Below are 18,446 nucleotides of genomic sequence, written 5' to 3'. Positions count from 1 at the left end.
GAAACCTAGAAAGAAACCATGCTCTGAGGAGTAGCAAGTCATCTTCTGGCTGTGGTGGGTGGAGATTATAACAGTACATGGCCAAGATGTTCAAACACTCATAGATGACCAGCAGGGTGAAATAATAATAATCACCGTGGTTGTAGAGGGTGCAACAGGCCAGCACCTCAGGAGTAAATGTGAGTTGGCTTTTCATAGACGAGCATTCAGAGTTCGAGGCAGCAGATGCGGTAGAGAGAGAGAGAGTCGAAATCCGTCTCAATTGTCTCAAGGTTTAAAAATCCTTCTTTCACCTGTCTCCTCCATTCATCTACACTGATTGAAGTGGATTTCACAAGTGACATCTATAAGGGATCATAGCTTTCACCTGGATTCACCTGGTCTGTCTGTCATGAAAAGAGCAGATGTTCATAAGGTTTTGTACACTCAGTATATGTGTTTATTTATTTTTTAACTATGCAAGTCAGTTAAGAACAAATTCTTATTTACAATGACAGCCTAGGAACAGTGGTTAACTGCCTTGTTCAGGGGCAGAATGACAGATTTTTACCTTGTCAGCTCAGGGATTCGATCTAGCAACCTTTAGGTTACTGGTCAAACGCTCTAACCACTAGGCTACCTGCCGCCCCAAAATATCTAATAAATATACTATCCGCATAAGAAAGTGTCTGATCACAGAACATTCCATAGAATTCTAGAAAAATACCACCGGTCACTAAAACGGCTGTAACTCATTCACAGTAAAAGGAATTACTATGCTGATCGAAGATTATCAATCCATAGAAAATAAGGAAGCCTCAGTATGCTCTTCATTAGGAAGTTGTGTAAATGGCAGTTGTTTTGGAAAAAAACATATAAGATGGTGTTTTTTTCTTGACTGATTGCCATTTGAATGATGTGGTGCTATTGTATGCTATATCATTTGAAAGGGCTGTGTTTCAGCGTTCAAAATATGTATAATGTTTTCATATGTGGTTTCACACCAGAAAAGTATGCTGATTAACGTACACAGAGGTCATGATCTCAGTAAATTCAGGAATTCCAAAACTCTTCTACCGATGATGTAAAAATACCAAAATGGCGATTTACAGTTAGTCATAGAATTAGGAATTAGAATAAAAAAATATATACAAAAAAAGTAATTTAATAGGATCTCTATGGTTACAGTCAGCTGGTGTTCTAAAGCCTAGTATTTCCATTTCCCTTTAATAGAAATTCTGCAATAACCTTCATGACCTAGTAGTGGACCAAAGACAGCAAAGCCTAAACATTCCATATATTAAGAATGACATGAGGCAGGTTATTTCACTGACAGAAATGTATTGAAAAAGTACATATTGTAAATAATGTGGTTGATGAACACAAACATTCCTGAATAGTATTTGTATTTTTGTATTTATTATGGATCCCCATTAGTTCCTGTCAGGGCAGCAGCTACTCTTCCTGGGGTCCAAACACACCAAAGCACCCACATTACATATAAAACAAAAGATAAAGCAGTGAACTATGTTTGTACTGAATGAGCTAAAGATAAAACAGTACATCATATAACATCCCTACACCACCACATATCCATAACACAAAATGTTCAATACCACCATACATATGTGTGCCTATGCATGTGTCTATACCTTTGTGTGTGTCTCTTCACAGTCCCCGTTGTTCTATAAGGTGTATTTTTAACTTCTTTTTAAATCTGACTCTACTGCTTGCATCAGTTATCTGATGTGGAATAGAGCTCCATGTTGTCATGGCTCTATCTAGTACTGTGCGCCTCCCATAGTCTGTTCTGGACTTGGGGACTGTGAAGAGACCTCTGGTGGCATGTCTTGTGAGGTATGCATGAGTGTCCGAGCTGTATTTTAAACAGACAGCTTGGTACAGTTCGGTACATTCAGCTTGTCAACAACCTCTTACAAAAACAAGTAATGATGAAGTCAATCTCTCTTCCACTTTGAGCCATGAGAGATTGACATGTATGTCATTAATGTTAGCTCTCCGTGTACTTTTAAGGGCCAGCCGCCCTACCCTGTTCTGAGCCAAGTCAGTGCAAAGAATACCTCATCAGTAGCTTTGATTGTTCAATATATGTTTAAGATTGGTCTAATAATAACCAAGTATTTGAAAATTACAAGACTTATACAAAGGACATTAGCACTTACATAGAGTATATCACAATAGCAAATCTACCACACACAATGTCCTAACACAAATTAAATGGAACTTATGATAACGAAGTATATTTCTCATATAGATGTTTCATTCTCCGTCTGATCCTTATGCACTTGTTGACTGTTCATCCATTTACGATGAGCGTACTGATCTGTCCAGGGAGTGTGTAGAGGATGAGGATGAGAAAAACCAGCAGGACTGCCAGGATGAGTAGAGCGATGATGTACTTCTTGTATTTTTTCCAAATGAAGAAGACGAAGGTCTTCAGGGGGTTGATAAACCAGTTGAAGGTTGTCTTGGGGCGACTAATATAAGGTAGAATGAGGAAAGAGACAAAATTAACAAAAAAGTTAGCAATGTTCCCAGTTTCATGGATTTTTTTCATAATTGTTTTTTATACAGTAGGCTATGACATAGTGTGAGCAGTAGGACTCATGTGTAGAGTTTGCACCGATTTCTCCAGGGGGAATAGAAGATAGGAAAAAAGGTCAAGTAAAAGTAGAATAAAAGGAATAAGGCATTAAGGTAAATAATAAATGAATACATGTTCATGTTTTAGCTTTGTCTTCAGTGTAAACTTAGCGAATTGCACAAAGTGTGCCCACGGATCAGATTCAATCAAACCTTCTAAACTGTAGCAATGTTTAAATGCAGTCTGTGACCCCATTTACACCTTGTATAAAACATGTGAATGGTATGTGCATTTGTATTCACTTAACAACAAACACATGTTAATGCAAGATCAAATGCGCTCAATGGCCCTGATTAAGCACATGTAAATGTAACATTATTCCCTTTTTATGCACTCTATACCTATTCTGACCTTGATCTTAAGCTATTCACCCGCTATTCGTTCAGGGTGGAGATCTAAGAAATGAAGGTGTGGTAGAGATGTCTTCAGATAAGCCGTATTCTGACTAACTTAATTCCACCACCTTTACGCACAAGGAAACCATGAACAAGGTTTTGCAAACCTACCGGTTCCAAGTGGAAAAAGCATATACTTTATTTTTTCTGAAGCAAATAACAGCATTCTCCATGCACTGTCATTTATAAATGGCTATTGATAAGAGCTAGGGGTCTGAGTACTTTCCCGAAGGCACTGTATTGCCAATTTCACTGTTGAAAAGGGGCCACAATACATGTCATGTTGATATGATTTTCAGTTTGCTTCCATATGTCTGCTTTCACAGTGATCATAAGGAAAAATCATCTAAAACAATTGCTATGTGTATTTATAATCCCCATTCTCCAAACGGATTATTCATTTACCTTGACTTATTCCACACTTTGTTACGTTACAGCCTTGTTCTAAAATAGATTAAATCAATAAAACATCTCTGCAATCTACACACAATAGCCCCTTAACGACAAGGCAAAAACAGTTTTTTTGCAAATTAGAGAATTAAAAACAGAAATACCTTATTTACATAAGTATTCAGACCCTTTGTTACGAGACTCGAAATTGAGCTCAGGTGCTTCCTGTTTCCATTGATCATCCTAGAGATGTTTCTACAACTTGATTGGAGTCTACCTGTGGTAAATTCAATTGATTGGACATGATTTGGAAAGGCACACACCTGTCTATATAAGGTCCGACAGTCGACAGTGCATGTCAGAGCAAAAACCAAGCCATCAGGTCGAAGGAATTGTCTGTAGAGCTCCAAGACAGGATTGTGTCGAGGCACAGATCTGGGGAAGGGTACCAAAACATTTCTGAATACAGTGGCCCCCATCATTCTTAAATGGAAGAAGTTTGGAACCACCAAGACTCTTCCTAGAGCTGGCTGCCTGGCCAAACTGAGCAATCGGGTGAGAAGGGCCTTGGTCAAGGAGGTGACTAAGAACCCAATGGTCACTCTGACAAAGCTCTAGAGTTCCTCTGTGGAGATCGGAGAACCTTCCAGAAGGACAACCATCTCTGCAGCACTCCACCAATAAGGCCTTTATGGTAGAGTGACCTGACAGAAGCCACTCCTCAGTAAATGGCACGTGACAGTCCGCTTGGAGTTAGCCAAAAAGCATCTAAAGACTCTTAGACCATGAGAAACAAGATTCAACCAAGATTGAACTCTTTGGCCTGAATGCCTAGCATCATGTCTGGTTGAAACCTGGCACCATCCCCACGGTGAAGCATGGTGGCAACATCATGCTGTGGGGATGTTTTTCAGCGGCAGAGACTGGGAGACTAGTCAGGATTGAGGCAAAGATGAACGGAGCAAAGTACAGAGAGATCATTGATGAAAACCTGCTCCAGAGCGCTCACGACCTCAGACTAGGGCAAAAGTTCACCTTCCAACAGGACAACGACCCTAAGCACAGAGCCAAGACAACGCAGGAGTGGCTTTGGGACAAGTCTCTGAATGTCCTTGAGTGGCCCAGCCAGAGCCTGGACTTGAACCCAATCAAACATCTCTGGAGAGACCTGAAAATAGCTGTGCAGCAACACTCCCCATTCAACCTGACAGAGCTTGAGAGGATCTGCAGAGAAGAATGGGAGGAACTACCCAAATACAGGTGTGCCAAGCTTGTAGCGTCATACCCCAATAGACTCCATGCTTTAATCGCTCGATGCTGTAAGGTGCTTCAACAAAGTACAGAGTAAAGGGTCTGAATACTTATGTGATATGTTTTTTTATTTTTAATAAATTAGCAAACATTTCTAAAAAACTGTTTTTGCTTTGTCATTATGATGATTTTTGTGTGTAGATTGATGACGGGGAAAAAAACGATTTAATCAATTTAAGAATAAGGCTGTGACGTAACAAAATGTGGAAAAAGTCAAAGGCACTGTAGCTGTGCCGGTACTCAGAATTTGTATTGTGTGCCCTCAAAATTTGAATGGATTAAATCTGGACACCCAAGCTATAGGCTTCTGTAGGGCTGAACCTGCCAAATTGATGTATGCGCTTTAGAATATTTTAATGATAGTCTACAGTATGCCTGGGCTTTTCTCCATTTTATTTTACAATTTGTATCATACAATTTGTTAAATACTAGCCACTATCGGGAGCCACCATCAGTAATACCCACATATATTTATAACTGTCACTTTAGTGTTCATTTTCTTCATTTTGTAGATTACATTTTGCATCATTCCATTCTGTTTACCTTTTACTTCCTCTGTCACTTCCGTGTAAATTATTCCTGTGGGTCGCTAGCATTACTGGATTATATTAGGCTAATGTTGTGCAATAATTCGGGACAAGTAGCCTATTTGAATCATTATGGAATTCAAGATCACATGTAGCAGGTTAAACCTGGAGCCTGGTTCACCACAACTGGACACTTGTCCTATAGTTCCATGATTAGTGAGAATTAGGGCAGATTTATATGACTATTGTTCAACCCCTATTGTACACTTTTTCCCATTTCCAATATTTCATGGATTGAACTTGAATATGACAACTTTCAGGATGAATCAAACCACTGTATTTTTGATTCATCAATATATTTAGTGCGTAAAGGCTCTCCAAACCAGTTTTTTTTAATAATTCATACATACTTTCCTAACCCTAAAATGTGCGTAAATAATCTACAAGATCAGAGTATTTTTGTTAGCTAGTATGCCCGTGTGCAGTGAATTTGCATGTTTGTACAATTGTGTTTCATGGGCTAAGCCAGGTTTGCAGTGAAGTAGTAGTAGAACCTTAAATGTTTTATTACTTTTTGAATCAGGTGTGGGTCTCTGGTCCGTGTGTAAACTTTTAAGCTTGTTTGCAGTGAATAGTAGTAGAACCTTGGATGTTCAGTTCTCCTTAACGTATACCTCACTGATGTGTGTAGTGTCACTTTTTAGCACCTTCTTCGGGTCATAGCAGCACTTCTGACAGGGTTACAGAGATTGCAGGAATTTAGTAGGTCGTCTAGCATTTCATGCATGCTTTCTTATGAAATTGTTTAGTTAATAAAGATAATTGTTTGCTGTATCTGTATTGAGTTTTGGTGTCCTATACTTTGATGCTGGACCATACCGGTCAAACAAAGGTGGTGGCAGCATCACTCTACTCTGCTCAATCCAGTACTTGCCCCACCTCTTGGGTGGTCTAGTGAGCTTTCTTATAACACTTTGTCTTCGCATTATCCGGTAGGCTATTGGCAATGTTATTTCTGATATTTTGATATAGGTATTTTTGAAAGAGTATAGATTAGGCCTACTGCAGATAATCTTGTCGCAATAAAATAAGATATCATATTATGAAATGACAGGTGCATTGTGTGAGCTCTCCAGGCTGCGCTTCCAGACCCCGATAAAACTCCCCTACTGATTAGGCCTACGTTTTTAGGGACAAGACAGTTATCCTACCTACAACAACACAATGCAATGAATATTAAAATATACAACCGGTTGTAATAATTGCGTTGTTTTCTCTATAATACATTACAATTGCATTCATACACCACCGTGATATATACAGTAAGGCCGACAAGCCATACATCGTTTAGAGATCCATCTAGCTCTCACAGTCTCACATCAGAATTAGATGTTCATCCATGTTAATCAAATGTCAAATTTCAAAGTTGTTGCAAACATCACATTTTGTAGTGTTCAAGCTTAGGTTTAGGCATTAACTCCAAATTGATAAGGTAAGGGTTAAGGTTTGGGATAGACTTAAAATAAAAATCTAAAAAACAACTTTCTATTGCCGGATTCGAACTTGCAACAGAGGCAAATGCATCCACCATCCTTGTCCACAATGCCCTAGCAAAACCAAAACCTACTTGAAGGTAACAGTGCTTACTGTTGCCCATAGTGGCTTGTTTCCACATCATCTCCTGACATCCACAGGCATGGATGGACATCGAATACTGACTTGTATCACAGGTGACCTGGCTTTTACAGACACTGTTCCAGTTGGCCTAAACAGTGGCAGAATAAATTAAACCACATAGCCTAGGCTATTTGTGTTTATCACAGTTAAAACCGGAGAGAAAAATCTGTTTGGCAAAGTCCCCAAAGCAAATATTGCATGTGACAGTTAGGTGACCTACACAGCATGATCAAATGCAAGTTCCTATAATAATAATCTTGCTGCAAATTTCACTTTTGGTTTGCTTGTATGCTATTAAAGTCCTCACTAAAATGTTTCCAAAGCAGCAAGATTATTATAATGGGAAATACAACGGCAATGCACTTCAACTTTGACATGTTGCAGGCTAAGTATAGGGAGAAGCCCCCAGATTACTGATGGTAACCCTACATTAAAAAGGCGCACACCTATTTTAGGACCACAGACATTACTGTAAGTCATGCAAAAAGTGCTGCCTCTGCTATTTCCGCACCACCAGCTGGGCTGGGCACTGCGCGCAACGAGCACATTCACACTCATCACAATAGGCAATAAACCTATGCAGAATATATGCCCGCAGTTTAGTACACAATAGGTAAATAGTTATTGCAATATTGTGGCGAAGATGGCAGCATGTTCATTCCGAAATAGCCCAAAATGCTTAACTGAATGAAATGTATTTTAATCAGGACAGTCAAAGGGATGATGGAAATTAGAAAACAGTTAATATGAGTAAATTAAAAAACACTGGAAAATGACATGAAATGTCGCCAGTGCACTTTGAAGAAGAAACAATGTAGCCAAACAACATTTCTCGCAAAAGGGGGGTGGGTACATTACAGCACAGTAGAGTACAGTAAAGAAAAGTAGTGTATAGTTCAGTATGGTAAATAAAAGTAGAGTATAGTTCAGCACAGTAATGTACTGTACTGAACTAAACTCTGCTGTACTGAACTCTACTGAACAATACTGTACTGAACTGAACTCTACTTTACTGTTCTATGCAGTACTATACTGTGCTGTATGTTGATGTCCAATCTATGATTGGTTCAGGTTTGGTCCGGTCTATACCAACCAAATTTGGTCTTGTTTGGTGGCGGAGCTCATTAAAATAAACCATTGTGTAGAATAATACCCAAATATGCAAAGGAGGATATTGCAGATTTCTGCCTTGGTGTACCCATTTATGACATTCATATCCATAATTATTAATTTCTGTTTACTACAGATCAGGGACCCATGATGAAATTCTGTTAATGCAATTCGGTTACCGGGTGTAAAAATTCCATTACCATGGAATTGCCCTGTGGCCATACAATCATGCCAAGCATAGGGTTGTTTTGGAAGATGGAAATGGGAAAATAACAGACCCGTGAAAAAACATTGAAATAGCACTACAATACCCTGATGTAGGCCTATATGCTATATTTCATTTTACTACTAGAACTGTGACCACAAACAAATCTGCATCAACGGGAGGGAAAAGTGAGATCCGAAAACAATGCAGACACAATGCGGCCAGAGTGCACGCATTTTAATACCAGGAGTATGAGGTCCGTGTTCGGAATGTCATCCTATCACACCTGTTTGGATAGCGATAATACATGGTGTAAATGTTTGCTTCCAGTTAGCTTGGGTCCTGGATGCTGATTGGATGAAACAGCATTCCAGCTGTGTGTACATCAGAGAATGTACCATGGGTATTACGCAAAACTACTTGTTTACTGTTATATTTAGGTTGGTAACCAGTTTATAATAGCAAAAAGGCACTTCAGCGGTTTGTGGTATATGGCCAATATACCATGTCTAAGGACTGTTCTTACACACGACGCTACACGGACTCAGCCCTTAGCCGTGGTATATTGGCCATATATCGCAAACCCCTGAGGAGCCTTATTGCTATTATAAACTGGTCACCAACATAATTAGATCAGTAAAAGTAAATGTTATGTCATACCCGTGACATACCACGGCTTTAAGCCAATCAGCATTCATGGCTCGAGCGACCCGGTTTATAATGGCCGCTTTGTGTCGTTCCTAAGAACAGCCCTTAGCCGTGGTATATTGGCAATATACCACACCTCCTCGGGCCTTATTTTTTAAATATACCACACCCCCTTGCGCGTTATTGCTATAAACTGGGTGGTTCGAGCCCTGAGTGTATGACAAAACATTTATTTTTACTGCTATAATTAAGTGGATAACTAGTTTCTAATTGCAATAAGGCACCTCTGGGGTTTTGTGGTATATGGCCAATATACCACGGCTAAGGGCTGTATCCAAGCCTTAGCCGTCGTTCCTAAGAACATGTACTTAAGAACAGCCCTTAGCCGTGGTATATTGGCCATATACCACAGCCCCTCAGGCCTTATTACTTAAATATACTACATCCCCTCTGGCCTTATTGCTTAAAGGTCTGCCCACGTACTCAGCACTCACACATTCTAAAAAAAGGAAAGCATTTAATTTGATATGACCATGAGAGCTTCTTGCACAATTTTTTTGATTGAATAACGATACTTTTTGTCACTTACTCTGGTTTTTCAAGTGGCTCAGGTTCCTTGCGGGCTTTTCCCACAGGAGCCAGCTCTGCCTCCTCGAGTGTCACCAACTGGAACTCTGCCTCCACTTTTCCCTAAACAACAAAGAAAATACAAAGAGTTATCATAAAGGGCCCCGTGTCTTGCACAATCATGTGACATGCCTGGACTTTAACCTTTTACCCTATTTAAAGTTTTCTCCACTTTTCATTTTATGTCAGATTGTCCAGCACCATCCTGGTTTCATTGGTTTCATTTTGTGTGTAATTCAATTTTTTGGGTGTAATTCAAATCCTGGTTTCTTTGGTTTCATTTTTTGTGTAAATCAAATTTTTGGATAAGGTTTAAAAGACAAGATACAATCTTACTATGTCAGATGATTGCGCAAAACACAGGGCCCTAATCACAATACACATACAGAAAGGTTATATTTAAGTTCTACACGTATCACTACCACCAATTCGAGACTAACCCATACCCTCACTAATCTGATTCCACTATAGTCATTGGAGGCTCAACCAAAGCTGCTCGAAGTCATTAACATTTAGCTATTTGATTTTGAATTTTAGGACCACCGCTTCAGGTATAAAAACATGTTTATTTATTTTTAATTTGGCCTTTACTACACTGAACAAAAATATAAATGCAACATGTAAAGTGTTGGTCCCATGTTTCATGAGCTGAAATAAAAGATCCCAGAAATTTTCCATGCACACAAACTTTTGTGCACAAATTTGTTTACATCCCTGTTAGTGAGCATTTCTCCTTTGCCAAGATAGTCATGCTGATTAAACTGACGGATTTTGATGTGGATTTTTTAAATTATGTTTCTTAGAATGACGCACGGGCGTCAATAGACTCTTAAGGATAACTGCCATGCACTTTAAAAGTGTCTGGAAAGTTTAACAACGGCACAATTAAGTGGACGACAATTAAGAGGAAGGTATAAAATACCAAACTTGCATGGAGTTTGGGCTAACTAGGATCCTCCCCATTACCTCAGTTATTAATGTGTGACCCACACCAGGATTTACTCCTGCCCAACCCTCCAGGTCAATTATAATCTCAATTTGCATTACCATAAGGAGATAAGTGCTCCCACTGCTGTCTACAAACTGAAGGTCCTCCGGCTTCATCTTTCTATTTTTCTTTTTCTTCTTGTTCTTCTTTGCCTCTTCAGCCTCCTTCTCCTCCCTCTCAATGTCCTCCTGACTCTTGAGCTTGATGAGGGGCCACCATCCTTTCATCCTTTTGTTAAGGAAGATAGAGAAGCGGGGACTGGCCTTGTCCTCGGCCATCTTTATGCTGCACTGCCCTGAGGTCTTGGCTGCCCGCACCATGTCGTTCAGACGCAGCTCAATGGAGCCTGGGAGAGAGGTGACAGAGGGGTGAGAGCAACCTTTAGCAGCTGAAGAGTATCAAGCTAAGCAATAGTTTTCCTGCCATTTTAATATCTACACACCCCAAAAGGAGTCAACATCACAGCAATAACGGCCGGCTGTGACACAGCCTGGGATCGAACCTGTGTCCCTAGTGACGCCTCAAGCGTGCCTTAGAACATTGCGCCACTCGGGAGGCCCCAAAGGTCATGTTTTTAACAATGGTTTGTTTGAGTGGTAAGCCTAACGAAGCCAACTGCAGACAAGTCGAGGAGTGAAGTCGGGGGAGGTGCATTTGCGACAGCCGTTAGTTGGACACTGTAGTGGTTTTCCAACAGCAAGGCTCAGTTCAATATGGCAGTTTCAACATATCTGCTATTGTTTATAAAAGCGTATCTGTATAAATGTTGAAATAAGCTTTTCTATACCCCCATATCACACACACAATGATAGAGTTCTTGAGTCATCTTAGATTAATTCAGACTATTTTGAGGAAGTGTATACTGGCTACGGCGTCTCAAAATGGACAAACAGTACTATTGCGACTTTTTTCAATTTTTTTAAGCGAAGGTCTTTTAAGGGAGGACAATTTTTATAACCATAATGCAACACACTTTGTAAAGGGGTGACCAACGATGGTCACCGACTTCACAAACGGGATCCACCCCTTTTCAAAGTGTGTTGCATTATGGTTATAAAAATGGTCTTCCCTAAAAACACCTTCACTTCAAAAATTTGAAAAAAGTGGCAAAAGTACTGTTTGTCCATTTTGATACACCGTAGCCAGTATACACTTCCTCAAAATAGTCAGAATTAATCTAAGATGACTCAAGAACTCTATCATTAATTATCGTTTTTGCGGAAGATATAAAGTTGCACGGCTAAGATCTCTAAGATGTTTGGTGCAGTATTACTCAATGACAAAAGTTGCTTGAAAACTAGTCGTCTCTTGTTGAATGACAACAAACTTCATTGAAGAATCCCTACTGTTGACCAATCACTGACGAAGGGGTGTTACCTCCAAAAAATATGTTGTGTGCCTGAACAACCGAAAAGAAAACTTCACAAAATGTAGTCATAATATATGCATGAACACAGAGAGCCTGTTCTAATGGAAAAAAATATATAGAAAGCCTTCATTACAGCAGACTGAAAACAGTTGCATGCATTTCTGAATTGCGGTTTATTTATTGTTTAGGCTAATTATTCAAAGCTCCCTTTATTATTTCATTTTAAACCTAAAATGCTTGATTGCATTTCAAAGCATGAATGTCTCGTATGCTGTGTGATCGAATGAATGAATGATTGAATGATTGATTGATACCGTATATTGAAATACAGTGGGGGAAAAAAGTATTTGATCCCCTGCTGATGTTGTACGTTTGCCCACTTACAAAGAAATGATCAGTCTATAATTTTAATAGTAGGTTTATTTGAACAGTGAGAGACAGAATAACAACAAAAAAATCCAGAAAGACGCATGTCAAAAAAGTTAGAAAATGATTAGCATTTTAATGAGGGAAATAAGTATTTGACCCCTCTGCAAAACATGACTTAGTACTTGGTGGCAAAACCCTTGTTGGCAATCACAGAGGTCAGACGTTTCTTGTAGTTGGCCACCAGGTTTGCACACATCTCAGGAGGGATTTTGTCCCACTCCTCTTTGCAGATCTTCATTAAGGTTTCGAGGCTGACGTCTGGCAACTCAAACCTTCAGCTCCCTCCACAGATTTTCAATGGGATTAAGGTCTGGAGACTGGCTAGGCCACTCTAGGACCTTAATGTGCTTCTTCTTGAGCCACTCCTTTATTGCCTTGGCCGTGTGTTTTGGGTCATTGTCATGCTGGAATACCCATCCACGACCCATTTTCAATGCTCTGGCTGAGGGAAGGAGGTTTTCACCCAAGATTTGACGGTACATGGCCCCGTCCATCGTCCCTTTGATGCGGTGAAGTTGTCCTGTCCCCTTAGCAGAAAAACACCCCCAAAGCATAATGTTTCCACCTCCATGTTTGACGGTGGAGATGGTGTTCTTGGGGTCATAGGCAGCATTCCTCCTCCTCCAAACACGGCGAGTTGAGTTGATGTCAAAGAGCTCCATTTTGGTCTCATCTGACCACAACACTTTCACCCAGATGTCCTCTGAGTCATTCAGATGTTCATTGGCAGACTTCAGACGGGTCTGTATATGTATTCTTGAGCAGGGGGACCTTGCGGGCGCTGCAGGATTTCAATCCTTCATGGCGTTGTGTGTTACCAATTGTTTTCTTGGTGACTATGGTCCCAGCTGCCTTGAGATCATTGACAAGATCCTCCCGTGTAGTTCTGGGCTGATTCCTCACCGTTCTCATTATCATTGCATCTCCATGAGGTGAGATCTTGCATGGAGCCCCAGGCCGAGGGATATTGACAGTTCTTTTGTGTTTCTTCCATTTGCGAATAATCACACCAATGTTGTCACCTTCTCACCAAGCTGCTTGGCGATGGTCTTGTAGCCCATTCCAGCCTTGTGTAGGTCTACACTCTTGTCCCTGACATCCTTGGAGAGCTCTTTGGTCTTGGCTATGGTGGAGAGTTTGGAATCTGATTTCTTGATTGCTTCTGTGGACAGGTGTCTTTTTTACAGGTAACAAGCTGCGGTTAGGAGCACTCCCTTTAAGAGTGTGCTCCTAATCTCAGCTCGTTACCTGTATAAAAGACACCCGGGAGCCAGAAATCTTTCTGATTGAGAGGGGGTCAAATACTTATTTCCTTCATTAAAATGCAAATCAATATATAACATTTTTGACATGCGTTTTTCTGGATATTTTTGTTGTTATTCTGTCTCTCACTGTTCAAATAAACCTACCATTAAAATTATAGACTGATCCTTTCTTTGTCAGTGGGCAAACGTACAAAATCAGCAGGGGATCAAATACTTTTTTCCCCCACTGTATAAGCCTAAGTAAGTTACGGTATTAAAACTAAACAGGACACGCTCTTTGGCCTACAGCTCAATGGTGGTAATACAAGGCTACTATACAAAGCCTACTAATGATAACGACATTGCCTATTATGATTATCATTATAATAATAATAATAAGTACTCTTAAGAATAAGATGGAGATCAAGAAAAGGAGGGTTTAGGAGCGAGAGCTGCGTGTATATTGTGTGTGACAAACATGTGCTGTGAGATTACAATATTATTTTTCTGACTGTTTGGAACAGTGTAAACAACACTAAATAAATTATAAGTAATACCAGTCTGTTGAAAAGGAAAACATTTGTTAAGCCTTTGTTGCAGCTAGTAGTGACGTGAATGAATGGAAACCAATAGGATGCTAACATTAAATGTGTAACAGGGTACAGTTTGTAAAAGCAGCCTTGTGCCCCTGTCAGTGCCAGGTGTGTGAGATTGCAATTAAGAGTGTGGCCTTCACTATAAAAATTGCTGTTTTATTCTTTCAGCAGATCCCATTGCTGTGAGAAGGTTGGCGTGCACAGGGAACACAGGAGAGGTGGTCGATTGAGTATGTTACCATGCACACTAGTCATTTCATATTAAACTGATTATGGCAATAGGCCGAGTATGGCATTAGTCATGTAAACACCTTACCTTGCTTATCTTAATCGGCGTAATGTCATAATTGAAGTAAGCATACACTGATTAAAACACCTGTTTTTCTGAGCAATCTTTCTTTTTATTAGGTCATGTAAACAGCTTAATCGGAGTTCAAGCGGTATATTTGATCTGCGCATGTGCCAGCACCAGCAGCGCAAGCCTCCCTCTTATGCATGATTGAAGTGAGTTCGGAAAAAGTATGCATTTTAGAAATAGTTTTCCCATACAAAATGTATATTTACAAAACCAGTAAAAAGTTTGGACACACCGAATCATTCAAGAGGTTTTCTTTATTTTTACTATTTTCCACATTGTACAATAATAGTGAAGACATAAAAACTATGAAATAACACATATGGAATCATGTAGTAACCAAAAAAGTGTTAAACAAATCAAAATATAGTGTATATTTTAGATTGTTCAAAGTAGCCACCCTTTGCCTTAATGACAGCTTTGCACACTCTTGGCATTCTCTCAACCAGCTTCACGAGGAATGCTTTTCCTACAGTCTTGAAGGAGTTCCTACATAAGCTGAGCACTTGTTGGCTGCTTTTCCTTTACTCTGCAGTCCAACTCATCACAAACCATCTTAATTGGGTTAAGGTCAGGTTATTGTGGAGGCCAGGTCATCTGATGCAGCACTCTCCTTGGTCAAATAGCCCTTATACAGCCTGGAGGTGTGTTTTGGGTCATTGTACTGTTGAAAAACAAATGATAGCCCCACTAATCACAAACCAGATGGAATGGTGTATCACTGCAGAATGCCGTGGTAGCCTTGCTGGTTAATCAGCAGCATACCACCCTGCATCCCACTGCTGGCTTGCTTCTGAAGCCAAGCAGGGTTGGTCCTGGTTTGGTTGCTGGATGGGAGACCAGATGGTGCTGGAAGTGGTGCTGGATGCCAGTAGGAGGCACCCTTTCCTCTGGTCAAAATATAGCCCAATACCCCAGGGCAGTGATTGGGGACATTGCCCTATGTAGGGTGCTGTCTTTCAGATGGGATGTTTTTTTATATTTAACCTTCATTGAACTAGGCAAGTCAGTTAAGAACAAATTCTTATTTACAATGACGGCCTACTGGGGAACAGTGGGTTAACTGCCTTGTTCAGGGGCAGAACGACAGATTTTTACCTTGTCAGCTCAGGGATTCAATCCAGCAACCTTTCGGTTACTGGCCCAACACTCTAACCATTAGGCTACCTGCCGCCCCAGGTTAAATGGGTGTCTTGACTCTCTGGTGTCACTAAAGAGCCCATGGCACATATCATGTCCTGGCTAAATTCACAGTCTGGCCATCATACCATCTTGGTCACCTAATCATCCCCAGCTTACAATTGGCTCATTCCTCTCCCCTGTAACTATTTCCCAGGTCGTTGCTGTAAATGAGAATGTGTTCTCAGTCAACTTACCTCGTAAAATAAAGGTTAAAATAAATAAATAAAAAGTGTGCCTTGAATTATAAATACATCACTGACAGTGTCACCAGCAAAGCACCATCACACCTCCTTCTCCATGCTTCACGGTGGAAACCACATATGCAGAGATTATCCATTCACCAACTCTGCTTGTGTTTCTTGGCCCAAGCAAGTCTCTTCTTATTATTGGTGTCCTTTAGTAGTGTTTCTTTGCAGCAATTCGACCATGGAAGTGGGTATTTCACGCAGTCTCCTCTGAACAGTTGATGTTGAGATGTGTCTGTTACTTGAACTCTGTGAAGCATGTATTTGGGCTGCAATTGCAGGTGCAGTTAATTCTAATTAATTTATCCTCTGCAGCAGAGGTAACTCTGCGTTTTCCTTTCCTGTGGCAGTCCTCACGGGAGCCAGTTTCATCATAGCGCTTGATGTTTTTTTGCGACTGCACTTGAAGAAACTTTCAAAGTTCTTCAAATGTTCAGGATTGACTGACCTTCATGTCTTAAAGTACTGATGGACTATCGTTTCTCTTTGCTTATTTGAGCTGTTCTTGCCATAATATGGACTTGGTGTTTTACCAAATAGAGCTATCTTCTGTGTACCACCCCTACCTTGTCACAACACAACTGATTGGCTCAAACGCATTAAGAAGGAAAGAAATTCCACAAATTAACTTTTAACATGGCACACCTGTTAATTGAAATGCATTCCAGGTGACTACCTCATGAGCTGGTTGAGAGAATGCCAAGAGTGTGCAAAGCTGTCATCAAGGCAAAGGTTGGCTACTTTGAAGAATCTCGAATATAAAATATATTTTGATTTGTTTAACACTTTTTTTGGTGACTACATGATTCCATGTGTGTTAATTCATAGTTTTGATGTCTTCATTATTATTCTACAATGTAGAAAATAGTAAAAATAAAATAAAAACCTTTGAATGAGTAGGTGTTTCCAAACTTTTGACTGGTACTGTATATGTTTGACTAAAGCCAGTGTGTCTATGTATGCGGATGACTCAACACTATACACGTCAGCTACTACAGCGAGTGAAATCACTGCAACACTTAACAAAGAGCTGCAGTCAGTTTCAGAATGGGTGGCAAGAAATAAGTTGATCCTAAATATTTCAAAAACTAAAAGCATTGTATTTGGGAAAAATCATTCACTAAACCCTAAACCTCAACTAAATATTGAAATTAATAATGTGGAAATTGGTGACTAAACTGCTTCAAGTAACTGGATCAGTGGTAGAAAAAGTACCCAATTGTGATATTTAAGTAAAAGTGTAGATACCTTAATAGAAAGTTACTAAAGTAAAAGTTAAAGTCACCCAGTAAAATTCTAATTGAGTAAAATGTAAATCGAAAATGTACGGAGTAAAAAATACATTATTTTGTTTAGGAATGTATTGAAGTAAAAGTAGTCCAAAAAATAAATAGTTAAGTACAGATACCCCAAAAAACTACTTAAGTAGTACTTTAAATTATTTGTACTTAAGTATTTTACACCACTGCCCTGGATTGTAAACTGTCATGGTCAAAACATGTTGATGAAATAGTAACTAAGATGGGGAGAAGTCTGTTCATAATAAAGCGTTGCTCTGCCTTCTTAACAACACTATCAATAAGTTAGGTCTTACAGGCCGTAGTTTTGTTGCACCTGAACTACTGTCCAGTCGTGTGGTCAGCTGCCACAAAGAGGGAAAATTACAATTGGCTCAGAACAGTGCAGCACGGCTGGCCCTTAAACGTACACGGAGAGCTGACATTAGTAATATGCATGTCAATCTCTCATGGCTCAAGAGAAGAGATTGACTTCATCACTACTTATTTTTAAAGAAGTATTTACATGCTGAATGTACCAAGCTGTCTGTCTAAACAACTAGCACATAGCTCGGACACCCATGTATACCCCACAAGACATGCCACCAGAGGTCTCTTCACAATCCCCAAGTATAGAACAGACTATGGGAGGCACACAGTACCACATAGAGCCATGACTACATGGAACTCTATTCCACATCAGGTAACTGAAAGCAGTAGAATCAGATATTTAAAAAAGATGAAAAATACATCTCATGGAACAGAGGGGACTGTGAAGAGACACACACAGACATGCTAACACACTCTCTCTACACATACGTGCACATGGATTTTGTATTGTAGATATGTGATAGTAGAGCAGTGCCTGAGTGAAAAGACTTAATGTGTTGTGAAAAGTGTTATGTAATATTTGTAATTGTATATCACTGCCTTAATGTTGCTGGACCCCAGGAAGAGCATCCTAAATAAATACAAATACAAATGTCCGAACTCAGAATCAACTAGGCTTCCCAGCTTAGTAGAACGTTTATTTTGACTGGCAATTTTCTGCATTTATCAAAGTCCCATCAGGTAGCCTGATTTCAGAGGTGTCCATGTAAACAGGATTATTAGAAAATGTGTTATTCTTGCAAACGCTTGTAAACTTTTAAATAGAACTATTATATGAATCTGACTATTCACAATAATCTTAATATTGTCTGTATGTGAACGTACCCATTGTTGCAT

The 18,446-nt window shown here is 39.8% G+C and overlaps 1 protein-coding gene across 1 annotated transcript in view; it reads right to left on the bottom strand.

Annotated features, from left to right (window-relative positions):
- Positions 1 to 1,300: 1,300 nt before the first annotated feature.
- The window catches only part of fer1l4 (fer-1 like family member 4), a 109,240-nt gene continuing 92,094 nt past the window's right edge, over positions 1,301 to 18,446 (bottom strand). Inside the window, exons 44-46 of the mRNA XM_045705303.1 lie at positions 10,582 to 10,868; positions 9,497 to 9,597; positions 1,301 to 2,477 (exon numbers count right to left, since the gene is read on the bottom strand). Coding sequence (XP_045561259.1) covers positions 2,297 to 2,477; positions 9,497 to 9,597; positions 10,582 to 10,868 — 569 coding nt within the window. The 3' untranslated portion in view covers positions 1,301 to 2,296. The remainder of the gene's footprint in view (positions 2,478 to 9,496; positions 9,598 to 10,581; positions 10,869 to 18,446) is intronic.

Source organism: Salmo salar, chromosome ssa22, assembly GCF_905237065.1.
Source record: "Salmo salar chromosome ssa22, Ssal_v3.1, whole genome shotgun sequence".
Lineage (NCBI taxonomy): Eukaryota > Metazoa > Chordata > Actinopteri > Salmoniformes > Salmonidae > Salmo > Salmo salar.
Note: the sequence above shows the minus strand (reverse complement) of the source record. Positions and strands in the feature narration are given on the sequence as shown.